This window comes from Cantharellus anzutake (genome assembly GCF_015039405.1).
Source record: "Cantharellus anzutake strain C23 chromosome Unknown EI90scaffold_1, whole genome shotgun sequence".
Lineage (NCBI taxonomy): Eukaryota > Fungi > Basidiomycota > Agaricomycetes > Cantharellales > Hydnaceae > Cantharellus > Cantharellus anzutake.
In genome coordinates this window covers 1187916-1199254 of record NW_024066951.1, presented here as the reverse complement: position 1 = coordinate 1199254, position 11339 = coordinate 1187916, and the positions used below count along the sequence as shown (strand labels likewise).

Below are 11339 nucleotides of genomic sequence, written 5' to 3'. Positions count from 1 at the left end.
AATAGAATTGTCGGCACAAATATATGTAAATACATGTTTTGAGGTTGATCTCCAACACACCCTCTCAAACGAAAGAACATGTAATCATTTAACATGAATCCATGATATAATGAAACCGGTGTGAAGAAATTGACTGAAAAATAATGGAATGAAATTGAATGGGAATGGAGTGGTGAAGGGAATGTGGAAGGGTGAAATCATCCAATGGATGCGTGATCAAGGGTGCTAGTCCAATAATCAATGGTGGTTGGTTGTCTTCCAAATCTGAGTCGATGCCATGCCAGGCAGTCGGTGGAGTGAGCCTTCTCAGCAATCCCGGGTGTCCAACTTGTCCAAAGTGTGCATGAGAATTAACACGATATTTGAAAGGGGGGGACCACCCTCTGAATCCACAGTGTTCCATAGTAAGGCAGTAAGGGAGTGGCCCCAATGGTCTGCTGGTGCCAGGTGCAAGGTGGGATTGGGTTGCTGCCTTTGAGCGCGCGCGCGATTGGACCGTGGGAAAATGGAAAAATGGTGACGTGGCAAGGAGGGAATGGGGAAATTAGGAGTTGCATGCCTGTCTAAGGGCTTACAGCGAGGAGAAAGGGGGGTGGTGCCTATTACTGCCTTCCAGGACTTCGAAAGGGAGGGGGTTTGCCACATACAGACTTAATGAGTGAATGCGTGGACTTAGTGGGTGGTTGCCTACATGGACTTATTGCCTACACGGACTTATTGCCTAGACGGATTCTGCAAGTGATTGCCAACATGGACTTATTGCCTGCACGGACTTATTGCCTACATGGACTTAGGAGGGGGTGGGTATAGTGTGTACTAGAAACCCGAGGAAGGCCGATGGACCTCTTAGCCTGTCCACCACGAGGGTCAAGTGGATTTTCTTGATGATACTTCAGCAAGCCGTTAGGCCGGCTGGGCTCATAACCTATAGAAAACCATAGGATGAGGCCGGAATAGGGCCGGGGTCGGACCAGATGAGAGTAGACCACTAAATAGAATTGTCGGCACAAATATATGTAAATACATGTTTTGAGGTTGATCTCCAACACTCCTCTCCACGATTGAATGGCCCACCGATAGAAAGATCACAATCCTAGCAATATATGCCCCAAACGTCAGAGGAATGGGTATCGAAAGCGCTGCTTTCTGGCAGAACCTAAGTGAACTCACAGAAAACCTCCAAATCGACATGATCCTAGGAGACTTCAATATCATCGAGGACGCGATTGACCGTACCCCCCAACACGAAGACGCAGATACCGCGGTAAGGGCCCTCAAAGAACTCCTATACCTCCACAATCTAGAGGACGGCTGGCGCAAGACCAACCCCCCACCATCAAAAAACTACACCTTTGGCCATAGATCTGGAACCCACATGTCAAGAATCGACAGAATCTATGCCACAAACGAAATAACCAACAGCGCACTCACCTGGAACATCCAAAACCCCGGAATCCCCACCGCCGACCACCAGCTAATCTCGGTCGATATCCATGACCCCCGCGCACCCCATATCGGCAAAGGTAGATGGGCCATCCCAAACTTCCTAATAAACGACCAGGAGTTCCTGATCGGAGTTGAAAAACTAGGATCTGATGCTCTTGCCGACATGATCAGTCTCCCCTTGCCAAACGATGGTGGAATACAAAATATATTCCTCCAGTTCACACAGGCCACCATATCTCTTGCACGCAAACTCGCTAAAACTAAGTCAGGCAAGTTAAACTCAACCCTCAGACGCCTTGAGAAACGTAGAGACAAAGCAATCAGAAATCTAAACTCACCCCGTTATGCACACCACCTGGAGGAAACCCAATACCAGATAATGGCCCTAACCGAAAGGATCCAAGAAATCGAGAAGACCCGCCATAGGAACAACAAAACCTCAGCCAGCACGAATAGACGCCTATTTGCCGAGTCAATAAACAAATACTGGTGCGGATGGGGGAAAAACAAAAAACCACGTGACACAGTAACCGAACTGCGCATTCCCCACACCGACCCCCCCTGCTACACCTCAAACTCCTCCAAAATGGCCAAAATCGCCGCTGAACACTACAATGCAGTACAAACAAGAGACCTCGACCTCTCCTCCCCCCTTGAAAGGGAAAATTGCATCGCGGAGTCCCTCTCGCAAATTACCACTGCCCCCTCAACCCAAACAATTCCCATGTCAACAAGCATCAGCTACGATGAGACCCGTGCCGCCCTAAAACAATCCCCAAATGGAAAGGCCCCAGGCCTTAACGGAATCCCAACCGAACTCTACAAAAGGCTCCACGAAAGATGGTTAGCTAAGTCTGAAAGCCGTGTAGACATAGTCAAACTCCTCCACAATGTAATTCATGATATCGAAACGCGAGGCATATCCTCCCCTCAATTTACAGCTGGCTGGCTATGCCCCCTGTACAAGAAAAAAGACAGGAGAGAGATCGAAAACTACAGACCGATAACCGTACTAAATGCCGAATATAAAATTATGACAACAGCCCTCATGAATAAAATTGCCCCAATTGCCCCCAACCTCATAAATAAATGCCAGGCTGCCTTCATAAAAGGCAGAAGTATTCATGACCAAATTGACCTGGTTAACCGCATGATAGACCTATGTGAAATCATTAATCAAGATGGTGCGATTGTTGCCCTTGACCAGGAGAAAGCATATGACAGAATACGCCATGACTATCTCTGGCGCACTCTAGAGGCCATGGGAATCCCAGCCCCCACAATCAACACCATAAAATCACTGTACTCCGAACCAAAAACCCGCGTAATCCTGAACGGCGAAATCAGCGACGAGTTCCCTGTACACAGAGGTGTAAGGCAAGGTGACCCACTGTCATGCCTCCTGTTCAACATAGCAATCGAGCCCCTATCAATAATGTTAAGAGAATCAGACAAAATACGAGGCCTAGAAATTAAAACCCCGTCACTCACACAAAGAGTCATTGTCTCCCTCTTCGCAGATGACGCTGCGGTCTTCCTCTCAAAAGACGACGATGTGGACTGCCTAATGAGTATCCTCAATACCTGGTGCACTGCTTCCGGGGCAAAATTCAACAATGAAAAATCCGTAGTCATCCCTGTGGGCTCACCAACATATCGCAAAACCCTACTCAACACAAGAAATCTAAACACCAACTCGACCAGCCCCTTCCACAACGATATATTAATCCTCGAGGATGGACAAACCACGAGATATCTAGGAGCACATTGTGGAAACCACCCAAGCGGGATTGACCCATGGCCAGACATCATGGCCAAAGTCAGCACTAGTCTTAAAAACTGGCAAAAAACCTACCCGACTATCGAAGGACGAAAACACATCACCCAAATGGTCATCGGCGGCATGACCCAATTCCACACCTCTGCCCAGGGCATGCCAAAAAAAAATTGAAAAAGAGCTCGGCACCCTAACAAAAAACTTCGTCTGGAATTCTCAAATCCCCCCAATCAGCATGAAAACTCTAAACAACCCACCTGGCGAAGGGGGAAGAAACATCCTAAACATCAAGGCGAGAAACGAGGCGATCCACCTTGTAAAACTAAAGAGAATCCTCGACAGGTCCCCCAACAGATCACCGGCTGCAGACGCCGCAGAAGCGTTAATCATCTCCTCACTCCCGAAACACGTCCGGGACGAAGAGTCCCGCGACCCACGAATAACCGACATCTTCACCCAGCAAATCTTCATCAAGCAACGATACACGAGTAGAACCCTCCCACACGAAATCAAAGCCATACTCAACACAGGAGTCAAGTATAACCTAGCCCTCGATGACATTAACCTTCCTCTGAGCATCAGACTCGATCTCCCAGCATGGCACCACATCGGAAGAAAAGACCGTGTCAGAACAAGAGAAAACACGCCCGCGGCAAAATGTCTGAGAAAAACCCACGACTGCTTCCGCACAGGCGACCTCCTCACCATGGCAAACATTTTAGACGATCCATTCCACAGACGCTGGAGTAAATCTTGCTCCTGCCCCCCCTGCACAAGATTCCGTACAATGGGTTGTAAAAACCCTGAGACCTGCTACCAAGCCGCTGAAAACATAATCTCGAACCTGAAACCCCAAGTCAACCCCCGATCGGTCCTACCATGCCGTCCCCCCCCTCGAGAACCGATATAGAAAACACCGGAACCCACTCCCTAGGCGACGTGCTGAACGTCAAAACCATAAAAACCTTCCCCGACCTGAAAAACAATACGTCAGACTACTTCCGCATCTTCCGCGAAGAACTCAACCAGACAAATCCCCCCACGCTGAGACTCCCAAGGAACCTCAGCACTGACATCGTTGCCTACACAGACGGGTCCTGCACTGGCAACGGCGAAATCGATGCCAGCGCCGGCTACGGAGTGTGGTACAGTACAGATAACCCCAACAACGCCAGCCTCCCCGTAAACCGCACCTTCCCCCAAACAAACAATACTGCTGAAATCCTAGCAATAAACCACGCAGCCGCTACGACGCCCCGAAGAGCTAGACTCCACATCAAAACTGATTCTAAATGGTGCATGAATACACTAACCATAGATCTGGACAATGCGGAAGACCAGAACTTCATCGGATCCCCTCATCCCCTTGCTATAAAGACCACCATCAACTCCCTCCGGACAAGAAACGGCATTGTCTCCATCGAATGGATTAAAGGCCACAACGGCTGCGAAGGCAACGAAAATGCTGATAACCTCGCTGCAACGGGCTCCACAAAACCCCCCAATGCCGAACCCACCATCACCAGCCTCCCCTTCATCCAGAACGGCGCTAGACTGTGCGCCCTAACCCAAGCAACCGCCACGAAACTAATAATCCGAGAATCAGCAAAGAACAACCACAACAAAAGTCAAAGATCAACGAAGAACCTTGACCACATCAGAGACACCCTGAAAAGCCTTGACTGCCCGGCCCCAAACAACGACTTAATCTGGCGCGCCATCTTAAGAAATAAGAATGAACTGAACCCCAGCCTTAGAAACTTCGTATGGAAACTTGTCCACGGCGCCCACAAAGTCGGCCCCTACTGGAGTAAAATCCCTGGATACGAAGACCGCGGCCTATGCGCGAAATGCGACGTCCCTGAATCGATGAATCATATCGTTTTTGTGTGCCCACACAACCAAGGCCCTAAACTTTGGGCCGCCATAAGATCCATGAACACAACAAAAGGAATACGCTGGCCCAATACCATGGATATACACCATGTAATGGCAGCCCCCCTAACCTTAATTAAAAGCCGGAGCGGCATCACAAACCACGGTGCTACTAGATTCTTCAGAATCGCCGTCCTCGAATGCGCTTGGCAAACATGGAAACTAAGATGTAAAAGAGTCCTCAGCGACGACACAAATGGCGAAATTAAAATCTCGCACAACGAAGCCATAAACTCCCTCAAAGCCGCCATGAATGAAAAACTTAACCAAGACAGATCCCTCACGAACAAGAAAAAATACCATAATAAAGCTCTACCCGAATGGCTCGTTCTACACACCTGGAGCGGTACACTGGAGAATGAACTATGCCTCCCCGAGAATTGGCTAAAGTGCAACGGGGTTTTAGTGGGTATACCTGACCCTCCGCGGTCACGGGAGCCCCACACGGAGCGATCCTCGCCAGTGCGATAACGCATTCCCCCGTGGTGGCAATTCCCCTCACACCGAGGCACCAATCATCAACTACTGGAAGGCACCGCCCTCCCTACAAACCTTCAGGCATTACGCCCGCGAAAGCTACCGAAGGTTCCACCAAAAAAAAAAAAAAAAAAAAAAAAAAAGAAACAACTAGTGGGGGGTGGCGTTGTTTCGGTTTGCGGAAAGAAGTCGGTGAGATGCTATTTTTCAAGGGACGGTCAGAGACTGAGCAGCGCTGTCCAGCAACCCGAAGCCCGAGAGTCTGATCCCTGCGAAACGACTGATTGTGGGCGCTTGCGTGGCAATAGCCGTCAGTGTTAAGTGACTCCAAATTCATGCTGGCACCGTGAAGCTCGAAGTTGGGCTTCATTCCAGGCTTGCTCGGCCAACTCCGTCACAAACAGCAGCTCCTGAAGCTGACAAATTTTCTTTTCATTTCCTCGCACTTTGTCGAGACACCGGACTACCGTGGGTAGTAATTGTGTTTGCATCTAGGCATGTCGTTCAGATCGCGCATCTTGAGCAGAGCACCTGATGATGTTGAAATTTGGAAACAAACTCGAGCTAAAGACATTCCTTGCTCGTAATTTCACTCGCTTCAGCCAGCATGTCTCCTGACTGCCTGCACATTGGCCAGCACTTCTGCACACCGGTGCTGTTGGTGCCAATAGATTTCCCGGAACTTCCTCTCGACTATCATAAGGTTAGTCCATTGTGGTCCCCTAGTTCCATATTCCCTTGAGTGTGCCTATATGGTCCAGTAGACTAGTATTACTTGATGAAGCTATCTGTGCCTCTGCGAGAGGTATGCATCATACGACTACGTTACTTAGGAAGGGTTGGCGATTGGTTGTTACCGCCATGGATCTCGGTTTCGTGGTCACTGATCCGGCTGTTGAAATATATCCGCCCCTCGCTCTGTTCCTCCAAACACTGCATGGCTAGCGACAGCGCACAGTACCTATTCCAATTCGGCTTCATTATCGTAGATACTTTTAAGACTTTACCTACCATCCCACACATGCTTGGTGCTCCTGTGAAGTGAACGTTTCGTGCTTGCGCAGCTCTTTGCCTTGCGCGACTTAGTGATCAATCGCTGGTGGATTCGAACGGCAATGGTATTGGCGAGCTATGCATAAGAGGATTCAAGGCCTTGCGGGATGGAACATGATCATCCCAATCAGCGTGGTGGTTGCGAGAAGGACTTGACTCATGATGCCAGCAGTTCGGATTGTTGATGATTATATGAAATCCTTATGGAATCGTTCCAGTCCTTGAGCAGGGCAGGCGTCTGACAGCTTCGCTGAGGAAAGCGGGGCGTTGGCATGAGGCGCCGGCGAGGTCTGGAGTTATCTTGGCTTTTGCCAGCAGGCTAGGTTTTTATGCCATCGAGGCGATAGAAGATGGTACTCAAGACCTGAGCAGTGGGAGCCGATGTAGCGAGTGGTCGTGATCGAAACTCGCCAGAGACCAAGCATAAGAGAATTGATGCCAGCATGACATCGCTACATATCATATCAAATGCCATAGAGACACACGACACTGGACAAGCGATGAATTGCATGTCCCCATCACGACCCCGGCCCCTGTTGACTGCTGGCCGGTGTCGATTTGGGGAGGACTATCGATCAAGGTGAAATATACGGGTGTCTGCAATATGGTTCATCCGCACTGGCTGAGCCACGTTTCCAACGTCGCGAAGCTGTGTGGCCACCTGACGTCCGCTTCTCAACAATCGAAGCAATCTACTGCTACCTCTCAATATTAGGAATCAGAAGCAAAGGAGAGATATAGATGAATTTTACGTGAAAAAAGAGATACTTGCATGAGTAATTAGTGCTCCATATGTATGCGATCTTGATCTTGGGTTGCTATCGGAGAATCTGTTCTACACGGCGAGCTGCTGCCATAGATATAAAATGTTGCACCTGGCAAACGCTGTGCCCTGAATTGAAGTTGAAACCAATACGTTCCAATATGCGGCGAGACAACCTATCCACAAATCGGACAAATTGGAGGCAAAAGGATACACAGTATGCTGCACTTTTCTCGCATGGGGTGTGACGGCTCCAGGGTCACACGAGTGGCGAGTAAAGCGCGAGAAGATTGTCAGCCGAAACTTCGTTTGGAGAGTTACGATCCTTGGCACCTGTTTCTGCGGCGGAGTTGGCCGAGCCAGTCTGTATCAGTATTCAGTTCCCATCGAATCAAATAGGGCGAAGCCCAACATGAATTTATGGTGCTAACGACCGCTCAACAACTCATCTAATGACCCTTCGAGTTGCTAGACAGCGCTGCTCAGTCTCTGACCGTCCCTTGAAATTAGCGTCTCACCTGTGTAGGGGCTTCTTTCCGCAAACTGAAACAACCCCCCACTAGCTGTTTCTGCTTGTACTTGTCTAAAGCCTGCTCCAACGATTGCTGGCGCGTTGATGTTGAGGAGCTCTGCGGGCTTCCTGGACCCACGACCTTTCATATCCTGTCATACCCTGTAGTATTGCAACACGCTCAAGTCTGATCCATATTCTTGGCACAAGGACCTTGAGATATCATGTTATCCAGATTCATCAGCTGAAAACTCGCAGTATGAACTGACACGACCTTGCACTGAGACTCGATGATGCCCTTGAGACGAGAAAGTCCTTATCATCCATGTTGGAAGTTGATGAAGCGTTTGAAGATGGTGGCGACATGACACCCTTTATCATCCGGAAATGAAAGCTTGTCCCCTGGATGATATCAATTTGGCTTCCCTCCTCGGGACTCAGCTGTGCTCGCCCTGTACCGAATAACATATAAGCATGCATGGGGCCAAGTCGGCTACAAACGACAGATGAAATTCTACCCCATAAACTGGGCCCTGGATTTCTGTTAAACAAAACGCACCCGTATCGTTAAATCCTTTCCGGAGCCGCTCCTCCCGATGGCATCAAGATCCCATTCATGAATACTATAAAGTGCGAGCACCTTTGAGAAGTCCCCAATGCGAGGGGTACCGTATGCTTTCCCTTCTCCCACTAGCGTTCTACATCTAAGCGGGCACTGATAGAATATTCCTTAACTGGATACTTATCTTAACCCTAAGTGGGTATTTTCATTATAACGAATCGTCAACTGCGTTGAACATCGACCATTTCAGGCTTTGAGGAAACAGGAATGCTAACCTTCATGAGTCTTGTGAACACTCTCGTCCATTCCGTGCCACACGTTGTTTTGTGACCGCACGCTCCCTGACGGAATTATTCAAGCATCTGGTGATTTGTATCCGAACACTCTCGGATTTCCGAGCCCCAACAAAACACTCCCTTCCACTTCGTACTCATGGGCTCAATGCTTCAGTGAGTAATACCACAAGCCTTCATGATACGCATCTGATCTTAAGGATATGTGCATAGAATCGTCTTGGCCGTCCTGGGCCTGACACTCACTGCAACGCTCTTTTCCTTTTCTCTCCTTTTCATTGCTCGCATGCATCGTTCAAGTACCTGCGCTCCTGTTTCCGCCGGAATTTATGCAGTAGCGTTGGGGCTTATCCCAATCCAATTAGCCCAACTCGGTACGTAGTTGGCATGAAAATTGCACGTCCCAGTTCACCCTTCCCTTTTCAGGTGCCGGAGTGTTGATTTTCATATCTTGCACTGGTATCTGTGAGACCTTTCTACGACTCTTGAGGACTATCTTTTAATCCATTATCCAGCTTACTCGCTAAGGGAAGAGGCGATGCGCATTCTGGGGGCTTCTTCGTGGCTTATGTCAATATTCTCTGCGTGCGCATTATATTGTAAGTTGTATCGCTTCGATGTTCTTTACCTTTAGCTAAACACAAGTACACTTCAGTGTACCTCGGTTTCCGGTGTGTCCCCTTATCATCCTCCCGCTATGGGAACTTATTCCCCTGATTCCTAGAACGCTCAGCCTGAGGTGTATATGTTCGGTGTATTACCAGTATATACAAAAGGGGCTCCGACTCTGTTTGGTGGCCATCATTCTTATCTGTCTTGCTCAGTCGGGTGCGCCATTTTCACGTCATCCATAGCACTTTTTGTTCACTTGCTTGTCATACTCAGCGGTTTTCTCGTATGCAGCGGCTCAGACGATAAAAGCACCGTATGTCTCGTCCGCTGACCACACAAATGATTCCACAACAACATCTTCTGTCAGCTCAAAGAGTCTCAAATGGCGATACTGGGTTGCTGCCGGCGCGTTCGCTGACGCGCTATGCTCTATCATTGCCTGCGCCTCCTGCTTAAAATTCCTTCGTCATGCTAACAAGCATTTTGAAGAAAGCTCGGAACACAGCGCTGGCAGGATGCAGCGTCTGGTATCGAGGGCAGCATTTCGATGTGTACATAGGTCCTCCCATGACATCCCAAGATCGCAGACTAAAGATTTTATGCTATAGATATTGGTGTTTCTATCCGTCTTCGTTCTCCAAGTGCCACGGGGGATGCTGATCATTTTCTGTGTCAGTGACAAGCCATCAACATTTTGAGCACTGCTTACCTTGAGTTTCCCTGGTTCTTCAGCCCAGCAGTCCGGTCTTGGACTTCATATCCCCGGTACTAGGGCAAGTAAGTCTAATCTCCCGTAGTGCTGATGTGCACAAATATCTTACACTGGGACCCGATTTACTAGCTTTATTATATGATCTTTGTGTTATCCATCGTACGGATCACACGGAGTCGCGATATCGCCAATGGGATTTATCCACCACCCAGTTCGGTGGTGTTAAGTTCCATCCACTTCGTGCTGCCTCACGATATTTCGGGTATGAGAGAACTCGGTACTCGATACATATGCCTGATGACAGCACGCAGATTCGGAGCTCATGGAGTCCGTGGATTCAGGTGATACCACCACATCTGGGGTAGGTTTCTTCTATAGTATCAAGGTTTGACTTCATGGCCCTCCATCAGAATGGTTTGGTCAATCTTATTCTTATGCGTACCCCAGCCATTCCCGTAAGCCGTGTCTCGCAGAAGCCTACTTCCGACACCGTCTTATAATGCCTCTGACCCCTTAGCCAAACACCGCATAACAGAGATCCAGGATGTCCAACGGCCACAACGGGGTGGTCTTACGCCAGATCGTTTAGTCCTGGATCGGCGAAGGCTAAGTGGTAGCCATATGGCACTGCTCCTGGTTGAGGGCCAAATGGATCCCCCTTTATACCCTTTATTGTTCCTACAGCATGAAACATCGATTACTTATCTAAGCAACCATCATTCTCTCTTTAATTCTTCTGTTCTCTCCGTATCTCTCCTTTGCTTCTGATTCCCAATATCATAAACTCTTCTTATGAGACATAGCAGCGAATTACTCTGGACCGTTGAGAAGTGAACGACACCATGCGACCACGCAACTTTGCGAAGTTGCAAATGTGGCTTGTGGATGAACGATATTCATTGTCTCAAGCGCCAGAACATCCCCCCTCAATTTGATCGAAAACCTTCCCCAAAAAGCGACACCAGCCAGCGATCGGTGGAGATAGATTCATCTTGTCCGATCCACAAGTCGCTATTGTATGCTGCTGCGGCGTTTGATATGAGCAGTCAGCGGATTGGAACATGCAATGAAAGCGTCACCATTTCGTTAGAAGCTGAAATTACCAGGTCCATTTTCTCTTGTGTTGTGTCTAGCCAGCGGGTTTCAATCCATAACTACTCGCCACTCCGCGAATCCGAACTCTGTAAAACCCCCTTCT

The 11339-nt window shown here is 48.8% G+C and overlaps 1 protein-coding gene across 1 annotated transcript; it reads left to right on the top strand.

Annotated features, from left to right (window-relative positions):
• The first annotated feature begins 8928 nt into the window (after positions 1–8928).
• Positions 8929–10915, top strand: EI90DRAFT_3027727 (uncharacterized protein). The gene is given in 10 exon segments (XM_039058013.1): positions 8929–8973; positions 9031–9195; positions 9542–9645; positions 9739–9980; positions 10038–10100; positions 10162–10316; positions 10527–10641; positions 10693–10720; positions 10736–10811; positions 10827–10915. The coding sequence occupies 7 exon segments, from the start codon at positions 8957–8959 to the stop codon at positions 10639–10641; spliced, it is 861 nt and encodes a 286-aa protein (XP_038923865.1). The 5' UTR covers positions 8929–8956; the 3' UTR covers positions 10693–10720; positions 10736–10811; positions 10827–10915.
• The last annotated feature ends 424 nt before the right edge of the window (positions 10916–11339 follow it).